Source organism: Cyanistes caeruleus, unplaced genomic scaffold (genome assembly GCF_971803275.1).
Source record: "Cyanistes caeruleus unplaced genomic scaffold, bCyaCae1.hap1.1 HAP1_SUPER_30, whole genome shotgun sequence".
Lineage (NCBI taxonomy): Eukaryota > Metazoa > Chordata > Aves > Passeriformes > Paridae > Cyanistes > Cyanistes caeruleus.
The window spans coordinates 1,152,389-1,174,202 of NW_028256295.1; the positions used below are offsets into that span (position 1 = coordinate 1,152,389).

General features: G+C 52.8%; 1 protein-coding gene across 1 annotated transcript; it reads left to right on the forward strand.

Moving 5' to 3' along the window:
• The first annotated feature begins 20,317 nt into the window (after positions 1 to 20,317).
• Positions 20,318 to 21,226, forward strand: LOC147645249 (uncharacterized). Its single transcript, XM_086874872.1, has 2 exons — positions 20,318 to 20,369; positions 20,556 to 21,226. Exons 1-2 carry the CDS (start codon positions 20,318 to 20,320, stop codon positions 21,224 to 21,226), a joined length of 723 nt encoding a protein of 240 aa, XP_086730998.1.
• The last annotated feature ends 588 nt before the right edge of the window (positions 21,227 to 21,814 follow it).

Consider the following 21,814-nt stretch of genomic DNA (forward strand, 5'->3'; position numbering starts at 1 on the left):
CGGCCGCGCACTGCGGGACCCCCGGGACAAACTGGGCTGAACTCCCGGGCCCTGCGCTCAAACTCTGCCTGGAACCCGCAAGCTTCGGCCCAAAGCGGGGGAAGCCCCGGCATCCGCGGATCCTATTTTTCCTGCGGCTGCGGCTCCCCAGCCCCGGTGGAGCAGGGGAGGATCCCCGGGAGAGGGGGTGCAGGGCGCTGTTGGTGCAGGAGAAGGGGGTGCAGGGGGTCCCGGAGCTGGGGAAGGAGATGTGGGGGGCTCCCAGGGCCCAGGAATGGGGATCCAAGGGGGTCCCAGGGGGGCTCCCCAAAGCCCCTCCCAGGGCACAGCAGGAGCTGGGTCAGGAGCTCTGGCAGAGACAAAAGGGGGTGAGCCCGGCATGGGGGGGGACATGGGGGAGTCACAGGCACTCCCGGGGGGGGGACACGACCCCCGGGGACCCCTCCTCACCTTCTCCCACGCAGCCCAACAGAGCCTCTAAATGGATGAGCAGAGCTCAGTGACTGCAGTATGAAACTTGTTCAGTGGCACAGGAGGATTTAGAATTGAGGACAGGGGAAGGGTTTAACCCAGCCTCCTGTTTGAACAGCCTGGAGAGGGGGCTGGGGAGAAACCCATGCCTGCATTGAATTGAGAGAGATCCAGACCCGGGCTGGGAGAGATTTGAGACACACCCACCTTTGGACTTTGCTGTCCACAACACCCTGTCACATAAAGGTAAAACCTTACAAAAGAAAGAACTTGGAAAATCATGGTTTAGGACTTGTTACGTGGGCTTAGTGTAGCTAGCAGCTGGCCTGATAAGTTCTCATGCAAAAACATCTTGAGAATGAAAAGTTTGTTAACATAACAAACTATTCTTGGGCAGAAAAACAAGTGCACCTGTAGTAACAAGGGATCTGTCCCATGGGAATCAGTAGAAAAAGTATGAAAACATTGTTATAGAGAGAAAAGTTTGGATTGACGTGTACACTCACCATTACCAACCAGTGAACTGAGTTCCCAACCAACTGGAATTAAGCACGGTGCCTTCTGATAACCATGTAAATATAAGCTGTGTGCAATAAAGCTTTGGCTGTGATGGAAGAAGAAACAGGTGTCATTGTCCATCTCTACTACGACACACCCAAGCAGGACATCGGGTCCTGCCGAAGCAGTGGAAAGAAGCAGCTCTGGTGGCCAAGTGGCACGGCCCATTCCAAGTGTCCCTGAGCACAGAAACAGCCCCAGCACAGCTGAACACGGGGGGACCCCTCAGCCTCGGCTCAAGGGCTCTGCAGCCCCGCAGATTTGGATTTCCCGGCTGCAGCAGGAGGATGGGAGCCGCCCCTGAGCCTGCACTGAAGGCAAGGCAGCAGCAGCCAGGGCTCCCCAGCGGGGGAAGCCCCTGGGCCTGCCCACAGATCCTCTGCTGAAATCCTCGGCCTGGGCACCCTCCTTTGGCATCTCCAGCCCCTGCGGGACAATCCTGGCTGGCACTGCTGGAGCTTCAGGGCTTTCTGTGCCTGCCCTGGCCACAGCTGCTGGGGAAGGCACCGGGAGAATTCCACTCTGGCTCTCAATTACACTCACACTCTGGGCTGGCTGGGATTAGAGTATTGGAAAATAGACCAAGTGTAAAATTATTTTTTATTTGATTTCTCCAGTCAGGCTTGGTTTGCATTTGCCTTGGGGAAAGGAATTTTAAAGGTTTTTTTTACGGGATGTTCCACCACTCAGCAGAGATGAGCTTAACATTTCAATAGACTGGGAATAGCCCAAAAGATTCCCACAAAGACAACGACAATCAACAAAACATCAATACCCAGCAGCAAACATCAACCAACAAGTTGCACCTGACACTACCCCAGACACTGCCCTGGCACAGCTGGAGACACCTGGTCTGGAAAAGGCTGAGCAGGAAATCCAGGAGTGCAGACCAAATTCACATCAGAGACACAGAAATCCGGGTGCAACAGGAAACCAAACACTAAGGACTCCACAACTTGGAAACAATGAACACTAAACCAATGGATTTCTATGGGTTCAGACTGAATAAAGTTCAGGAAATATCTAGTAAAACTCACATGTCATGGAATGATTTTTTCTGCACATGCAGACTATGTGTGGTTGAAATGATTCTGTTCAGAATCAAGTCATGCTTTATTTCTCTAATAACATTGTTGGAGAGTTTTTGCTTTTCACAGTTTCAGTGAAAGGATTACACCATTAGAAGAATTTTTCATAATAATTCTACTTTTCTGTTCGCAGTTCTGTTCGGGCCAGGGGTGTGAGAATCAGTTTTAGACAGAGAGGAAGTATTAGAAAACACTTGATTGCTTTCTAATTTTTGTTTTTATGTTTGTGCATGGCTCTTAGTGATGACAAAATTATGGTATGGGTTTTTCCATGTTCACATTTAAGCTGCATTTTGAAAAGTAGAAGAGTTTGAAAAGAGGCCCTTTAAAAGGTAAACAGTTAATAGAAAATTGTTAAAAAAACCCCAAAAAACCAGATTGTGGCTGCCCTGGAAGAGAAGCTTCATTCCAGGCTGCCAGGAGAGGAGCTTTAGAAATGCAAATTAACACCCCTGGGGCAAAGGCTGGACAATGTACCAGGGTGTTCCTGCCTGGGGGAGGAATTGGGCTGAATTCCTCTGCCCCTCACCCCAAGCTCTGCCTGGGGGCACAGATGGAATTTGCACAGCTAAAGGCAGAGCCCATAGTGAGGATATCTGACTCTGCAGCAGAAATTGGTTAAGTTGAAAAGGAAAATGGCAAATGGAGATTGTTGTGAAAACTTCACTATAAAAAATGGGGGAGAATCATCCCACTCCCCACCTCAACTTGTGCTCTCACTTTCTATGTTATCCAGGGTGAATTAGAGCACTGGGGTTTTTTTGCTACCACAAGTTCAGGGAAACCAGTTTGGAATCCAAGTATGTGCTGATTTAATTAGAGAAAAGCCAAAAATTGATGCAGCCCTGGCTGGAGGGAGCACCCAAAAATGGGGAAAAAATGAACGGCCACCAGAACAAATCCTGCAACACCATGGACCAGGCCCTGGGAACCCTAACAAATTCATATCAGGAGCCACAGAAACCATTTATCATTTCCATGGCATAATTACATTACAGGATGTCTTCAAAATAATACCCAACCAGACAGCTCAAGCTTCTGACTTTCTTCCCAACCAATCCACTCAGATGAGGAACACATATCACCATGGGATGGAGTCAGATTATCCTTTAGCAGGAAAAGGAGACAGAGTTTGTGGAAAGTTAAATGACTCAAACTGCTGTTGGCAAATAGATCACAGAGGAAAAGTGGAGAAACAGATAACAAAGGGTATAAGAAAAATGTAATGTACCGGTCCAAATGTGGAAAGGATGGGAACGGGCAACTTTTTTGTGGTTCCCTGGCAGACCATGGGTTAAACAAATGCAGTTTCTCCTCTTATGTTCTACAGCAACTCTCATCTTTTCACCATGCACGGCACCTTGCTGAGTGCAGCTCATTCAGCAGCTGAGCAAGGGGATGCAGGGGGCAGCCAGGCCTCCTGAGCCACAAACGGCTACAAAAGGACAGAGAATGAGGGCACCGAGAGCAATCCCAAAATCAAAGAACAACCAGGAAGAAAAAACAGAGTCAATGAGTGAATCTGCTTGCAGATAGGGCCACGGACTTGCACATAAGGAAGCAATGGGAAAAAGCCTCAGTTTCAGAAAATGTTACCAATTGGCAAGGACCGCTGCTCTGACAAAGTCCCGCTAAATTCCTGAACTTCCAGAAGAACAAAGACTTAACAGAGCCATCAATATCGGATGTTATACAAAAGTGGTGGGTACATATTAACCGGGACATGCAGGAGGCAGATGGGGAAGTCTGAACCTTCCAAGCACCTCCGCCAGTGGGGAAAGGGACAGGGACACGCGGCCGGGAAAATCAGGACAAAAACGAGGCCGCGTCCTCCAGCAGCTGGAGAGAGCGCACGGCAAATGCCCCATGGCCTCTCCCTTTGGGCAGCAATAAAGTCACTCTCACACCGCTCCTCGGGCTCCTTTGGCCACACAAACCTCTGGCGCCGGGAATTCTCCCGCCCAGCCCCGGGCACAGCGCAGCCACCTCCGGGCTACCGACACGAACCGGGACGAGCCAGCGCTGCTCCGGCACCGGCTCCTGCCGAGGCCCCAGCGGGAAGGAGACCGCGGGCAGCCGCTCCCGCAGCGCCCTCACGCCAGGGCCAACACGGGCCGGCCACGGCACAAGTCACCCGCCACTGCCCCCTGCCGCCCCCTCCCGGGCCCGCAGCGAGCCCCGAGCCCCCGCAGAACCGAGCGCGGCTCCCACCTGCGATGGCTGGGGCCGCCTCCGAGCTCCGCCGCCGCCTCACCGGGCTCCGGCCGCTGCCGCCGCTGCCGGGCCCGCACAGACGCTCCGGCAATGGCGGCTCTCCTGCCCCACGGCCGCCCTTGGGGGCGCCAGCGGGGCCGGGCTTGTCCCCGCTCTGCCCAATCAGCACGCGCCAGAATCACGAGTGACAGCAGCAGCAGCCAATCGCAGCCAGCGGCGGGCTCTGCACACGGCACAGCCCCGCCCCGCGCTCTCAGGGCCCCCCGGGCTGTGTGAGGGGAAGGGCGGAGATGAGGAACAGGCTTGGAACGGGCCCGGCCCGAGCCGCCATTGAGCTCCCAACACAAACAAAGTTGTCCGCAGCTCCCAGCCCGCTTTTCCCTGCCCTGGGTGTTCGGTGGCTCCGGCTCAGCGGGAAGCCCTGGAGCCTCACTTCTCCCACCTCTAATTAGGTGCCTCAGTGCATCGCTCGGATTTCTCCCAAAAAGGGAAAACTGCCCCAAATACCTGTGGATGAGTGGGGGAGGAGAGAGATTTCTGGCAGAAAACTCAGAGAAGGATCATGAGAAGTAAATTAATACCCCTAAAACCAGCTTCCCCCCACCACTCCCTCCTCCCAGCTGTGCCTCCTACCCCGGCAGTGCAGGTGCGGTGAATTAAAGGGCCAGGAGACCTTCTGCTCCCATTAACAAGCCTTTATTAGAGAGAACTGGGCCTAGAGGTGGGGGCTCGGCATGCACGCCGCCGCTGCTCCCTGTGGTCGATGTGGAGGAGGAGGATCACGCAGGCCTGTCGTCATCCACTGTCAGCAGGACCGGAGCCTCTATCCTGGCCAGGATCACCCAGAGACTCTGTCTTAGGCTCAAAGGTCTAGGGTTGTCTTCCCTCTCAAGTCCTGCCCAGGTCATGGCAACCAGCTTGCCAGACTGGGATTGGCACACCCAGTCTCCCCAGGTCCCCGCTGCCTCCACAGTGGGGTCCTCCAGATGTTCCCTGAGCGTGGCTCATTGTCCAGGGCTGTCTTTGCTCCCAGGTGGTAATATGATTTTAATATGCACCCATGTGCAAGTCTTTATGGGAAATGGGGAAGTTCATCCTGGGTAGCAGCGGCTAAATTGCCTGACGGGTTGGAAGAGAATAAGGGATGGGGATACAAATGCAAGGATAAAACAAGTACAAACTTCTTGACAGTGGGCCCTTTTAGGGCTTGCAACACCAAGAAGAAATAAAACAAATACGAACTCCTTAACAGTGAACCTTTTTGGGACTTACAACACCAAAACCCCTTATCCAGGGACCCAAACTGGGATTGAAACATGAACATATAATTTGAACATTGGGATTTTTATTTATAACAATATCTCCCCTCTTTTAATTTGACCAGGCATCAGCCTGTGTCAATTTGTTGTTTCAGGCTCCTGGTAGTGAAACTTCTTTATTCTTTGGTATTGGTCATATACCCTTTTTGCTGCTTTCCGCTCTGAACTTTCTAACATTAGGATCTCAGTTTTTCCCTTCTCTTGGGTTATTTCTAACGAGTTGTAGATCGTGCTGCTAGACTGAATTACTGAGGTAATTGTTCTGATCATAGATGGGATGACGCAGGGAAGAAATAACAGTCCTGCTAGTCCCGCTATACCAATGAATGCCACCTTTTTCCACCAGCCCTTAAAGGACCAGAAACTATCCCACCAATCAGTATTCAGGATCGGCATCCATTCTTGGTTCCCCAAGTAGGAGAATTTTCTGATCTCTTTAGAAATGTTCCAGATTACTTCACTTTTATCGTCTATTTCTAGGCAGCATTCAGAGGTGTTGAACTTCCCACAGATTTCCCCCTCATCAGCGAGAAGGTAATCTACTGCCAGTCGGAGTTGGTACACCAGGTACATCAGGTCTGGGAGAGGTGGTCACTTATATGATCAAGAGCCAGGGCTGTTTTGTTTGATGTTATTTCAATTACAGCTTGGAGCCTGATTATTCTATTTAACATGTATATTGGGGTCCTATATCCCCAGGACCCATCCTGGGCCCAGGTCGCTGGCCCATAAGTTCTTATTATTTCCTCCAGGGTCCAGACTGTTCCTTTCCAATTCTGGGTCCCTCCTGTGCTTATTACACTCCTCTTCTTCCTTTTTAGCGGCCTCTTTAGGTTGTCATATAGTGGTACTCCAAGCTCTGAGCCAGCCTCTTTTGGGAGCAGGAAGAAAGCTGGCTTTATCACCCCAATCGTGCAGCTACCTGACCAGTCTCCTGGTAGATGTGTATAAGCTGCATCCCTGCAGATCCAAAAGAAATCATCTGGGGCTTCCCAAAAACCCTCCCTGTCTTCATAGGGGTACTCCCAATGCTTTGATAGGCTTCTAATTCCCCAGAAGGGATTGATCCCTTTTTCTGCACATTCCTAAAGGTTATATCCTTTGTGATGAATGCACCTTTTTTCCCTCTTCTCTAAGGATCAATATCTTAGGTTGGGCTCCTGGGGGAACCCATTTAGTTCCTAGATTCTTCGTTATATCTTTTGCATGCCATCCGCCCCACCAGGGTTCTATATCTTTTTCCAGTTTGTAGAACACAGTCTTCCCCAATTACCTTAGCCTTTAACTCCCATTTTTCTCTTCTCCTATACCCTGGTGTGCTTTGGCCTTCCCCAGTTCATTTTATGCTTAGAATTTCTCAAGGTTTCAAGCTAATTCCCTTCCAGGGCCAAATATCAGACATTTTAGTACTCCCACATACCCAACAATCAGTTATATTTAATTCCTTGCTGATCTTTTCAACTGAATCAATGAACAAGTTCTTCCCACTCAAATTTTCCCATTCTTCATTTCCCATGCTCATGTCCACTCTTTTCTCCTTTACCACATCAGGTTCACCTTTTACTGGTTCGTTCTTTTCAAAGCACAGCCAAGTATCCCTCATGGGACAGTCTCCCAAAAGACGTTCTCTAAAAGTGGCCGTATTTCTGGTAATCCAATATGTTTTTCTGTTTTCTTGGCATTCTTCTAATTGTGATTTGTTATAACAAGAAGGACTCAAATTTGTGTGGACCCATACCAGGGACCCTAGATTTTCCCCATCATACAAGGGATAATAACATTTCATGCAAGAGTCTGTCCACATGGCATTGGTGAGGTGCATTGCTATCACCAGACCTACCATGAGCCTTGTGATGATCCTTTTAGGCTCCCTGCAGTCCGTGACTCCCAAGAGTCCAGCAGGAACCATGTTTGATCTCCCCTGGTCTTGCCTCTTGGGTTTTCCTTACACTTTTTTGGGGGTCTGGGTCCAAGGCTTACAGCTTTATTATTTTTTTTGTCCTTCTCCTTTTTACTGTTGTCGGTTTTGGTCTTGGGAAAAGCTGCCCAGGGAGGAATATAGTCTTGGCTAGGAAATTGGAGCCTTATTCGGGGGGGGAGGGGTTCTTTTACTTTTTCAACTAATAATAATAATAATAGTTACAAGTTAACCACAACTGGAAAACACCTTAACATTAGTTCACAGACTTTAAAGAAACACTTAACCACAAATGTTGCAGCCAAGAGAACACTTAACAACAACTGTTGTAATTCCAGTTCCTGGTTGGGGACTTTAGTCTCTGGGTTTCCTTCTTTAGGTTATTTTCAAGTCCTTGGTGTTGGGGACAACAGTCCAGTTAGAGGGATCTTTTTCGGAGTTTACTTCCCCATCTGGAGGTGCCACTGGTCCTTTAACTCGAGTCACGTGTGTCCACCCTTTTTCCTGGGTTCTCACAGCCGTCTGTGTGGTGAGTTGAACTTGGTAGGGTCCTTCAAACTTTGGAGTGAGAGTTAGCCCAAGATTTTACCAATACCCAATCCCCAGGGTTGATATGGTATGTGTCTACCTCAAAGGGAGGAGTTTGAGGGAGATACCCTTTTTTCCTGAGGTTTTCTAAAGTTTTAACAAACAGTTTCCAAATACCTCCTTGAGGTTTCTTCCCCTTCCGTATACTGGGCAGTGCTGTAAGGAGTAATTAGGAAGGGGAGTCCAAATAACATTTCATAGGGGGATACCCCTAAATCTGCTCAAGGTCGGGTTCTTATCTGTAATAAAGCCAAAGGGAAACATTTTATCCAATCTAATTTAGTCTCCAGAGTCAGTTTGGTTAAGGTCGTTTTTATGGTCTTATTCATCCGTTCTACCTGACCGGAGCTCTGGGGATGCCATGGGGTGTGTAACCTCCACTTTATCCCCAGGGCTTCAGTGGTTTCCTGGAGGACACAGGCAGTGAAATGGGGGCCTTGGTCCGAGTCTATGTTATTGATTAACCCATACCTGGGGACAATATGTTCCAAAAGTATTTTGACTACTACTCTCGCTCTTTCATTCCAAGTGGGAAAAGCCTCTGGCCAATGGTTCAGGTGATCTACGATCACTAGCAGGTGTTTGTATCCCTGTCCTAGAGGCATTTCTGTGAAATCAATTTACACATTTTGGAAGGGTCTCTCCGCTAGTTCCCTCCCCCCTGGTACGGGTTTCGTCATCACTCGTTGGTTTACCCTTTGACACATTACACAGCCCTGAGTGATGGCCTTTGCTATATCATAAACCCCTATGCAGATGTTCTCCCTCAAGGAGTGGTCACATAGACCCTGCGTCCCCCAATGTGTCAATTTGTGTATTTCATCCAATACCCTGCTGTTGCAGTCCGCAGCTCCAGGATCTCGTCCAGGGAAGCAGCAGGATTCTGGGGACCAGCATCAAACACCAACCAAGACGGGCTCCCAGTTCATGTAACCATTTATTCAGCATGGGAACAAAGTCAGGTCCAGAACAGAGAGCCCCGAACAGAGGCACAGCAGGGGTTTTTGAGGGACAGAACCCCCGAGGGTTTCCACCTTTGAGGGTGGAGTTCAGGGTCAGGGAGCAGTAGAAGCACACCAAGGGAGAACCCCTCAGGGACTCAAACCCAATCAGAACACCTGGGCCGCCCTTCACAAGGGGTTTGGGGTGGGACAATGTTAACTCTTTGTCTCCCTGAGGCTGCTACCACACCACTATAATATTTTTTCCCCTGATCTATCATGCTGAGCACCATGCAAGGCTGTAGAGAGGTCAAGACAACCTCTGCTTTTAAAACTCTGCCCTGCAGCTATTCCTTACGGTGCTGTCAGCAGGGAAGTCATTTTGTCTTCTAAAACCTTACTTCTGATAGTTTTTCCCATTTGAAAACTATCTGGGCCAGGGGCAACACCCAGAGACCTGCCCTGCCTGGGGGAACTTATACCTGGATCTTATAACTAAGTATCAGAAACAAGGGCACACACTCTGTATTCCAGACTCCAACATTTTATTCTTATTCTTAATTTTCCATGTTTTAAGTACTACTACGTCTTCATCTACTTCAGCTTCTACCTCTTCTACCTAATATTCCTATTCTTATTCTTTATCATTTTTTGGTTTCTGGAGGGTCCTATGCAGGTTTTAGTGGGGGGGGGGGGGGGGTGTTGGGTTTTTTTCTTTCCTACTACTACTTCCTAAACACAACTTTCTTTTCTTTTGTTAGAATTGTGTGTGTTGCAGTCCAGCAGGCCGCCGTAGTGTCCTGGGAGCAGCACCTCCTGTCTGTGTCCATTCCTCATGGCCAAAGTGCCCCAGGATCAGCATGGAGTCCTTTCCGGAGGAGAGGAAATGGCCTTGGAGTCCAGCAGGGAGGAGCTGGAGCCAGTGTCCCTGCAAAGGGCCAAGAGCCGTGTGGCTGTGGCCCTCGGGGACCCGGTGCAGGGGTGCCGCTGGCGGTGCCAGGCTGCCGCTGGGAGCCGATGACTTTCCAGGTGCCTTCCCGGCCGGACGATGGGCCGGGATGCGGCGCTGAGCCCCGGCAGCGAGGGTCCCCCTTTGGGTGCCACTTTGGGCTGCCGTGTGCCCTCGGGGAGCCGCCCCGGGGGTGCCGCAGAGCGGCCGGGGCCGACTCGGCCCGCAGGGCCAGCGCAGGCCGGGGCAGCCCGTGCGGCTCGCTCGGGGCACCGGGCAGGCCGCGGGGCAGCCGCCATCTGCAGCCCGGCGCTGCTGGCAGCGGGCGCTGATCCTGTGGCTGTGCCACCAGGCAGGGCCAGCGGAACAGCCCCTGCAGCCCCTACAGAGCCCGCAGCACCCGCCTCAAGAGCGAGCGGCCTTTCCTGTGGGGAAGCGGCTGCCCAGGAGAAGAGACATCTTCCACTGTGGCTTGGGCTGCCAGAGGGCCAGGCCCAGCACAGAGTTGCTCTTGCGGGCACAGCTCGGGCTCCTGGCACTCCACCCAAGCTTCTCGAGGGACAGGCAGCAGGATTCCCTCTTGGGCTAAATCTGCCAGTCTCTGCTGCTTGGCCTCTTCTCCTTCCTCGTGCAGCTCCAGGACGCTCACCTCATCCCAGTCATCGTCCTCCCGCTGCCAGGCCTTGAGCTGGCTGCACAGGATGTCGCAGTATTCCCTGCTGTCCTGAGCCAGCTCTCCATCACTGTCATCATCCCAGCTGGACCTGGAGGATTTTCTCTTTGCTTTGCCTCCAGTCACCTCCTGGCCATCCTGGGACAGCTCTTGCTTGCGGCAAGCTTCCCAGCCCAAGAGTGCCCGGCGGCTCGTGCCTTCTCCTGGGGACAGCCGCTGCTCAGGAGATTCTTCCCAATCTGAGAATTCCTGACAGTGATCGCTGTCCGCCTGCCACGGCTCCTGCTCCCTGCACTCGCCCCACTCGGAGACAGCTGGGGAGGGCTCTTGCTCCCTACCCTCATCCCAGTCCCAGAAATGCCAGTAGCTCCCCCATACTTGGACCAGCTCTTGCTCAAGGCCTTCATCCCACTCAGAGAGCTCCTGGCAGCTCTGGGCTTCTCCTGGGGACAGCTGTGGCTCAGTGCAGGCTTCCCCTGGAGTCCCTTGCTGGAACTTGTTCATTTCTCCTCGGCAGAGCTCTGGCTCTTCGTCAGCGCAGGACTCCATGGCTCCTCTCCTCCCTCTGCTTGCCCTCTCAGCCTCCTCCTGCTGCTCCCTCAAGGCCTGGGCTCTCTGTGAGCCGGGCCAGGGCCTGGGGGGCTGGGACTTGGGCTTCGCCTTCTCCTCCTCCGTGCCTGCAGTCCTCTGGCGCACACAGGTACCTGGACACAGCCACTGTCCTGGGACTGACCCAGGCCCCACAAGCCCTTTATATACCCCCCAGCCGGGGCGGGGCTCTGCCATGTCACAATGGACTTTGGGCACCGCAAGGTCCCGCGTCACCACGGCCCCTGACGCCCCATGCCTGTGTCACAAAGGCCACCCCGGCACCCCGTGCCTGTGTCACAAAGGCCACCCCGGCACCCTGTGCCTGTGTCACAAAGGCCACCCCAGCACCCCGTGCCTGTGTCACAAAGGCCACCCCGGCACCCCGTGCCTGTGTCACAAAGGCCACCCCGGCACCCTGTGCCTGTGTCACAAAGGCCACCCCAGCACCCCGTGCCTGTGTCACAAAGGCCACCCCGGCACCCCTTCAACAGCCCAAGGCACCAGGAGTGGCCTGGAGCAGCCCAGGCCTTGGGGGATTGCAGCCCCTTCTTCTGAGCCGCTCCTTCAAATGATCAGGAGTGGCTGGGGCCAAGTGAAGGTGCAAAAGGAGACCGTGTGTGTCTTCGTTTGAAAGACAGGGGCCTGCTAAGGGAGGCAGGAGGCTCCTTTGCAATGGAAAATGTAAACCCCCTCCCTCCCAATTATTATCCCTTTGAAAGGCACTCTCTGGCAAAGATAGGAGGACAGGAAGAACAGTTTGTGCTGCTTTTGCATGAATTGCTATTTGGTGAGCAGGGAAGAAGCCCCCCATGGAAATGATTTTCCTGAGAGGAGCTGCTAAGCGAGAGCTGCCCCTGTGCCAAGCAAAATCCAAGAGCTGGCTAGCTGTGGGAACTGACTACCTATTAAAGCATTTAAAAAGCTGGATCCACCTCGGTGAGATTGACATTTTGCAGACAGGCAAGCCAGGGAAATCTCTCTCTTGCTTCCACCTTTGATGAGGTACCCGGCTGCCGGTCGGGCCGGGCCCCGCTGCACTGCGGCCCTTGCAGTCGTGCTGACAGTGGCCGCAACAATCCTTAAAGCTTCAGGGTCCCCTGACACCCGGGCAACCGAGGAGGAAATTAAAGGAGCGGGTTCGCTGGAGTCCCCAAAACCAACTGGAATAGGAAAATCAAGTAGGGATGAGGCCCTACTTGTTAATCCTGTGGGACAAACTGCATTACAATTCAGTTCCACCAGTCTAACCTTTTACACATAAACCTTTGACAAAGTCTGGGGCTGGGATTGGATCCAGCTGCTCCCAGTCTCCTCTCTTAGAAGTAATTTAAAAGCCGAGGCGTCCTGGAGGGGTTTGAGGATCCTTGATGGCTGTTGGGTGTCATTACTCCACCTCATGACCCAGCAGGAGTTTCTCCAATAAAGAAATAAAGCTTTTGCCTGAAGCTCCCACTCTGCCCATGACAGGAAGCCCTGGGAGTGTCTGTGACATCCCGGCTCTTTGGCAGCCTGGGGACTCCTGGTAGGTCTCTGTGTAGCCCCTGGGAGTGCCTGTGACATTCTGGCTCCTGAATAGCCTGGAGACACTTGGAATGTTGCCATGGAGCCCATCTGAGGGCTGCAACAAATCTGAAATGTAGTAGGCAACCATCACAGTCCCTGTTGCTATGGTCAGTCCCTTGGCAGCTCCATGGAGACCCCATGCCATGGGTGGTTGCCATGGTCACCAGCTCAGGTGTCCATTTATTTACTCTGTGATCGAAATAAATCCTTCTCTCTAATCATGATCACAATCAATTGCAGATGTATTTATATCAATATCTCTGGTATACCATTGTTAATCGTGTGGGACAAATTGCATTATGTTTCACTTCCACCTGTCTAATATTCTGACATAAACCTTTAACATAGTCTGGGGCCAGGATTGGATCCAGCCACTCACAGTCTCCTCTCTTTGAATTTCAAAGTTGAGGCATCCTGGAGGGTTTTGAGGATCCCTGGTGGCTGTTGGGTGTCATTTCTCCACCTCATGACCCAGCAGGAGTTTCTCCAATAAAGAAATAAAGCTTTTGCCTGAAGCTCCCACTCTGCCCATGACAGGAAGCCCTGGGAGTGTCTGTGACATCCCAGCACTTTGGCAGCCTGGGGACTCCTGGGATGTCACCGTGGAGCCCCTGGGAATGCCTGTGACAGAGCGGTGCCTTTGCAGCCCAAGGTGCCCTGGAATGTCAGCATGGAATTGCTGTGACTGCGTCTGACCACACGGCTCTTCAGCATCCCCAGAAACCCCTGGGAGGTATCTGTGGAGCCCCTGTCTCTGGCTGTGATATTCCAGCTCCTGAACAGCCTGGAGACTCTTGGAATGTCCCCATGGAGCTCCTCTGAGGGCCTGTAACAAATGTGATCCTTGGTAGGCAACCATCACCAGCCCCTTGTTGTTATGTTCTGATTCCATGGCAACCATCACAGCCCCTGTTGCTATGGTCAGTCCCTTGGCAGCTCCATGGAGACCCCATGCCAGGGGTGGTTGCCATGGACACCAGCTCAGGCCTGGAGCCAGAGTCCGTTGCCATGGCAACCATTTGCAGTCCCATCCCCAGGCTCATGGGATCCCAGAGCCACAGAATTGGCTGAGTTGGGAGGGAGCCATGGGGATCCTCCAGTCCAACTGCTGGCCCTGCACAGGACACCCCAACAATCCCAGCCTGGGCCTGGCAGCGCTGGCCAAACGCTGCTGGAGCTCAGCCAGCCCTGGAGCTGGGAGCCTTCCCTGGGGAGCCTGTTCAGTGCCCCAGCAGCCTCGGGGAAAAACCTTTTCCTCACATCCAGCCTAAACCTGCCCGCCTCAGCTCCAGCCGCTCCCTCCACTCCTGTCCCTGGGCACCAGAGGGAAGAGGTTCCCGCAGCCCTCAGCCAGGGACCCGCTCCCAAGGCTGCTGCCATGGCAACCAGGCCTGGCACCAGCTGGGATGCTCGGTTTCCACGGGCTGGGCTTCAGGAATGGCATTCCCCAATTTCCTGCTCCTGCTGAAACCGTGCTGCCGCTCGCTTCCCTCCCACCTCCCATGGAAAGCACAAAAGGCAAAGATCCCAGGCTGGGATAAGAACAATTTATTTGGAACAGCAACGGGATAAGGAACAAACGGGAACAGAAACAATGTGGATAACAGAAGGGATAAGACAAACTATTCATAGGGAAAACTAAAATGTGACTGACTGGCTCTTCCTGGCCACATATTTCCTCCTGCCAAGAAAGGACACTCTTCTCCTCTGGTGAGGGAGAGGGAGTCCTTTTCCTGCCCCTGGCAATGACCTGAGATGGGATTGAATATAATGACAGGGCCATGGCCAGACTCTCATGTTCTTTGATCTCTCATCATGTCATTACCATGGGCAGGAAGAGGGACAGGTGTGTTCCCAGCATGGATCCCAGGGAACACGGATCACCAGGTCTATTCCCAATGTGGATTCTCCAAGGGGGGATAAAGCTGGAGCTGTGGAGAAAGCTCTTCCTGCACTTGGGGCACTGGCAGGGCTTCCCTTACTGGTGCCTCCGTTGGTGTCTGGTCAAGTGAGAGCTCTGGGTGAAGCTCTTCCCACACAGGGGACACTCGTAGGGTCTCTCCCCAGTGTGGATACGTTTGTGTGTATTGAGGTCGGACCTGTTTCTGAAGCTCTTCCCACATTCCCCACACTCATAGGGTCTCTCCCCAGTGTGGATGCGTTGGTGCCTGATGAGGGTGGAGTTTCGCTTGAACCCCTCCCCGCAGTCAGGGCAGCGGAAGGGCCTCTCATCCGTGTGAATCCGCTGGTGCCTGAGGAGAGTGGAGCTGCTCTGAAACCTCTTCCCACACTCTGAACACTCATAGGGCCTGTCCCCAGTGTGGATGCACTGGTGGATGATGAGGTGGGAGCTGCAGCTGAAGCCCTTCCCACATTGCCCACACTCGTAGGCCCATTCCCCAGTGTGGATCATCTGGTGGCGGATCAGGCTGTTGCTCTGGCTGAAGCTCTTCCCACACTCCAAGCACTTGTAGCGCTTCTCCCCGTCCTGAAGCTGCTCATGGACCACCAGCTCAGAGCCCCGGCTGGATCTCCGGCCGCCTTCCCGGCACAGGGTGGGTCTTTCCTCCTCAGAGCACCCTGGGATGGGTTTGGAGCCCCTCCTCCTGTGGGATCTCTGGGGATTTTCCTCCCCATTGGATTCCTGTGCTGTGGAGCTGCTCAAAACGGCCTCTTCCACGAGGTTCTGCTGTGGGGATTTGTCCTCCCTGGTCTCCATCCTCAGCTCCTTGTCTGGGGGAGGAAGGACAAGGAGAGGATGGGATTTGCCTCCGTGCCAGAGGAAAGGGGAAGGAGTTCCCTCCAATGCGTCCCCAGCAGACGCAGGAGAGAGGGGGAAAGGGGCAGTGACTTCCTCCTCACCTGCCTGGGATTCCTGGGGCATCTTCCTCTTCCTTGCAGCCTTCTCATCCATCCAGCCAAGGTTTGGGATGGGGAAATCCTGGTTCGGGAGAGAACAAGGAATGAGCATCCTGAGTTTGAAGGTCCCTCTGTCCAAGTCCCTCTCTAGAAGTCACCAGGGCATCTGGGGGGTCTTGGTTTGAAAGGAAAGGTGTTTGCTAAGGAAAGCAGAAACCCCCATTGAAATTGATAAAAATGTAAGCAACAGCCCTCTCCAAAATACTATAATCTTGATATCAAAATGATCTCAGATAAGCAATGAAGCAATAATCCCATAGAATTGTGTACATTACCTCTGAAGTTCCCGTGCTATAGGTGGGTCTGGTCTCTCCTCTGGGAATCCAGTGGACAAAGACTGCCTGTGGTGTTCTGATTCCCAGATTATATCCATGCAGGAATGCTTGGCTCCTCCTCCTGGGTGGAGCATCTCACAATGGGATGATGTCATTTTATCAGTCCTGCACTGAGACTCAATGGCCCATTAACAGAAGATATCTCCCTGGAGGAAGGATGGATGGTGGAAGAGATAAAGAACACTGCCCCACCTGGTTTTAACAGCTGGCCCATTAACAGAAGACATCCCCCCAGTTATGAGGGATGGGTCATGGAGGAGATAATGAAAACTGCTCCACTAGTTTTTAACAGATGGTGATAGAATACATACTTTTGGTTGAATCTTGCATTGCAACCCAGGACATGGGGTCCATAAAAATTGTACACCACTAAAATTTGGCCCTGAAAATGCTTTCCAGAAGTTCCCCATTTCTGTTCTCTCCCTTTTGGTGTTCAGGCTTTCACCCCTGTCCCAGCTTCTGGGGGTCATGCTTGTACAGGCGATCCCCCATCAACTCAGTCCCTGACCTCTTCAGGCTGCTGTGAGTGCCAGGAATTTGAAAAGTTCCCCCCATTTCCATCTCCCCACTTACGGATGCTTGGGGTTTTTTGGGTCCCATGGTCCCTGCTCCCCTTATTTCCTGCTTGGGGATGCATGGGGTCCAAGGAAACCCCCCTGCCCCTCTCTATGCAATTGAGGGTCCCACAAATCATGGCGCTCCCCCTCTCTGGGATCCCCACTTTGGGGTCCTCGGGGACACAGGGCTCTGCTCCTCCAGGCTGCCGCTGCCAGCAGCTGCCACTGGGAACCCTAAATGTCCCCCCAAAGGGCATTTTTTTCTCAGCTTTGGAATTCTTCATTCTCCAATAATCACCCCCAAAAAACCGAACCCAGGAACCACCCAGGATACCTGGGCCGAGCTCCCCCTCCCTGGTCACCTGTGGGATAGAGGGGTGTTGATCCCACGGATGGGGGAGCTGTGAATTCAGGGAGTGAATCCCAGTTCGACTGGGATATACTGGGCCTGAGATCATACTGGGATAACAAGCACCTAACTGGGATTACTAGGAGTGTCTGGGAATGTCTATGGACATGCTGAGGGCAGCTGGGATATACTGGGCGTGTCTGTGACCATACTGGGGATGACTGGGAACACACTGGGAACAATGGGAACCATGCTGGGGACAACTGGGAGCAACTGGGAGTGACTGGGTCTGCACTGGGGGCAACTCCAGCTGGGCATGACTGAGACCATGCCGGGAGCAGCTGGGATCATCTGGGGAGCAACTGGAACTATACTGGGGCCAACTGGGTGCAACTGGAATCACACTGGGAGGAACAGGGAGCAACTGGAACCATCCTGAGGGTAACTGGCATCCTACTGGGATCAGAGTGGGAGCATTTGGGCCATGCTGGGCAAGACTGGGACCATACTGGCAGCAACTGGGACTGCACTCAGGGTGACTGGGAGTGGCTGGGAGCAACTGGGATCAGGCTGGAAACACCTGAGGAGTGACTAGGAGCAACTGGGATAGACTGGGAGAGACTGAAACCACAGTGCAGGTAAATGGGAGCAACTGGAACCACACTGGATAATCCTGGGAGCAGCTGTGCCCATGCTGGGCCATACTGGGATCCTACTGGAACTAGCTGGGATCATACTGGGAGTGACTGCAAAGGTGCTGGCTGGGACTGGAACCATACTGGAGGTGACTGGGAGCAACTGGGCCCATCCTGGGAGTGACAGGGAGTCACTCTGGCCATGACTGGAATCATACTGGGAGGGCCTGGGTGTGACTGGAACCATACTGGGGGTGGCTGGGTGCAACAGCTCATACTGGGGGTGACTGAGATTGTAGTGGGAGTGACTGGGATCATCCTGGAAGTGTTTTTCTCTAGATCTTCTGTCCTTCTGTTTTCTATTTCTTCTCCTTCTAATCCTATGTATCTGGAACATTTTTGGATAGATAACATCTTAAGGGTTAACACTTTTTAGGTTAAATGAGCTAAGTTTGCAAAGTTAAGGCTATGGTAAGAGTTCTTTGTGCAGTTGGATGTTGTATTAAACCCTTTGCCATAGTTCCTTGATTGTCTGTATTTCGTCAGTAGAATTTTGTGTCATTTTGACCTCTTAGCTCAGTTGGTCAGAGCATGGTGCCAGCATCACCGAGGTTGTGGGTTCGATCTTTGTGGGGCCATTATCTTAAGAGCTGGACTTGATGGTCCTTGTGGGTCCCTTCCTACCAAGAATATTCTTTGCATCTGTCCATGCTGAGAAGGTCTGGTTGTTGTTTCTCCTGTGCGCCAAATTCAAGCACAGGAACCTTTGGTTACCACCAGCATTGAAGTGTTCTGGGGTGTTACAGCCCTGCAGGCTCACAGTGGCCTCTTGTTTCCATAAGGCTTCAGACTGTCCCACTGGTCCCTTGGTTCCATGGGCCCAAGAGTGCCACAATGATGCCCTTGGTTCCACAACTTCCCATGGTGTCACACTGGCCCCTTGGTTCCATAAGGATCTGGAGTGTCACACAGGTTTATGGCATTTGTCCTTGCTGCCCCTCACATCCCACTGCCCCACAAAGAGCCCCGAGCCACCCGTGAGGGACAGGCCCTGCTGGGCCAGGCCTGGGCTCAGGGCTTGGCCTTTCTGCTTCCTCCAACCCAGCCAGGGCTGGCTCAGCATTGCAGTTCCCTGCTCAGAGCCTTTGGCTCCCGGCAATCCTGGCCTCCAGGATCTGTTCTCACCAGTCCCTGGGGAGCCTTTGGCAGTCCCTGCCCTCAGTGGGGCTGATTGATGCTCCAAGGAACTTGGAGTTTTGCTTCTGACGCCTTGAGCAGCTTCATCAGTTGAAGGAGGGACAAAGGAGGATCAGGGAAAGGAGAAGGAACCACGAGGTCAAGCACTCCCTGAATTCACAGGCCCCCACCTGTGGGATCATCACCCCCCATCCCACAGGTGACCGGGGAGGGGGAATGTGGCCCAGATATCGTGGGGGGTCCTTCTTGGGTTCTGCTTTTTGGGGGGGGATGTTTGGAGAATGAAGAACTTCAAAGCTGAATGGAAAATGCCCCTTGGGGGGATACTGGGGTGTCTCAGCATCCCTACGTGAGGAGATGGAACCAGGGGGAACTTTTCATATTCCTGGCACTCCCAGCAGCCTGAAGAGGTCAGGGACTGAGTAGACAGGGGACCCCCAGTACAAGCGTGACCCCCAGCAGCTGGGACAGGGAAGAACCCCTGAGCACCAAAGGAGGGAGACCAGACATGGGGAAATCCTGGGAGGCATTTTCAGGGCTGAATCTTGGTGTTTGGGAGGTTTTTATGGACCCCATGTCTTGGGTTGCAATTCAAGATTCAACCAAAAGTATGTATTCTATCAACATCTGTTAAAACCTGGTACAGAAGTTTTCATTATCTCCTCCATGACCCATCCCTCATAACTGGGGAATATCTTCTGTTAATGGGCCAGCTGTTAAAACCAGGTGGGGCAGTGTTCTTTATCTCTTCCACCACCCATCCTTCCTCCAGGGGGATATCTTCTGTTAATGGGCCATTGAGTCTCACTGCAGAACTGATAAAATGACATCATCCCATTGTGAGATGCTCCACCCAGGGGGAGGAGCCAAGCATTCCTGCATGGATATAATCTGGGAATCAGAACACCACAGGCAGTCTTTCTCCACTGGATTCCCAGAGGAGAGACCAGACCCATCTACAGCACCAGAACTTCAGAGGTAAGCTACAATCTTCTATGGGATCATTGCTTCAACAGAACCACATCAGTCACTCCAGGAGGACTGCAGCCACCATTTAATCAGACTGCTACCAGCACTCTGACCAACAGGGTGTCAGGTTGTATTCTGACTCTGTTGGTGGGTTGTTTATTTGTTGGGATTTTTTTTTGTACTGCTGCATTTTCATTTTCCTTTCTTTAGTAAAGAACTATTATTCCTGTTCCCAGATCATTACCTGAGAGCACTTTGATTTCAAGATTATAATAATTCGGAGGGGATGGGATGTTTACATTTTTATCAATTTAAATGGAGGTTTCTGCTTTCCTTAGCAAACACCTTTCCTTTCAAACCAAGGCACCGCAGATGCCCTGATGATTTCTAAATATGGACTTGGTAAGAAGTACCATCAGAGTCCATGTGCTCATTCCTTGTTTTCTCCTAAACCAGGATTTTCCAATCCCAAACCTTGGCTGGATGGAGAAGCAGGCTGTGAGGAAGAGGAAGATGCTCCAGGACACCCAGGCAGGTGAGGAGGAAGTCAGTGCCCCTTTCCCCCTCTCTCCTGCTCCATCTCCCAGCCCAGCCTGGCTCCCGGCTGCAGGACAACCCCGCTGCCGACGCCGTCCTGCCGGGGACGCACTGGGGGGATCTCCTTCCCCTTCCCTCTGGCACGGAGGCAAATCCCATCCTCTCCTTGTCCTTCCTCCTCCAGACAAGGAGCTGAGGATGGAGACCAGGGAGTACAAATCCCCACGGCAGAACCTCATGGACAAGGCTGTTTTGCACGGCTCCAGAGCGCAGGAGTCAAGCATGGACGAAAATCCCCAGAAATCCCACAGGAGGAGGGGCTCCAAACCCATCCCAGGGTGCTCCGAGGAGGAAAGACCCACCCTGTGCCGGGAAGGCGGCCGGAGATCCAGCCAGGGCTCTGAGCTGGTGGTCCATGAGCAGCTTCAGGATGGGGAGAAGCGCTACAAGTGCTTGGAGTGTGGGAAGAGCTTCAGCCAGAGCAACAGCCTGATCCGCCACCAGATGATCCACACTGGGGAATGGGCCTACGAGTGTGGGGAATGTGGGAAGGGCTTCAGCTGGAGCTCCCAACTCATCATCCACCAGCGCATCCGCACTGGGGAGAGGCCCTACGAGTGTCCTGAGTGTGGGAAGAGGTTTCAGAGGAGCTCCAATCTCCTCCGGCACCAGCGGATTCACACGGATGAGAGGCCCTTCCGCTGCCCCGACTGTGGGGAGGGCTTCAAGTACAACTCCACCCTCATCAGGCACCAACGCATCCACACTGGGGAGAGGCCCTACGAGTGTCCCCAGTGTGGGAAGAGCTTCACCCGGAGCTCTCACTTGACCAGACACCAACGGAGGCACCAGTAAGGGAAGCCCTGCCAGTGCCCCAAGTGCAGGAAGAGCTTTGTGCACTGCTCCAGCTTCATCCCACATTGGAGGATCCATGTTGGGAAGAGACCTGGTGATCCATGTTCCCTGGGATCCATGCTGGGAAGACACCTGTACCTTTTCCTGCTCATGGCAATGACATAATGTGAGATCAAAGAACATGAGGATTTCCATGCTGGGTATAAACCTTGGTGAGGGGTTCCTGGGGATTTTCAGAATTTCTGGGTGTTTTCGGGGCCACGGTTGTTTCTTGGGAGTTCTCAAGGGGGTTTACAGGGGTCCTGATGGGGGAATTTGGGCGATCCCAGGGGTGGAATTGGGGATCTCAAGGCTGTTTTGGGGAACCTGCTGGTGATGGAGATGGGGACCCCATGCCAGGTATGAACCTTCTCAATGGCTGTATGGGGTTTTGTGGTTTTGGGGAGTTTTTGGAGCATCAAGGACTGGTTTTGGGATCCCGGGGAGGTTGGGGTGTCCTGGGGGCTTTGGGGGTTCTCGGCAGGTTTGGGGGTACCTGGGCAATGCGGGTGGCAGTGCTGGGGACCCCGTGCTGGGTTTGAATTTTCT

Coding starts and splice junctions, on each gene's coding strand:
- LOC147645249 (XM_086874872.1), top strand. CDS start 20,318: ATGGAGAAGCAGGCTGTGAGGAAGAGGAAGATGCTCCAGGACACCCAG. Junction 20,370..20,555: donor GCTCCAGGACACCCAGGCAG/GTGAGGAGGAAG, acceptor TTCCTCCTCCAG/ACAAGGAGCTGAGGATGGAG.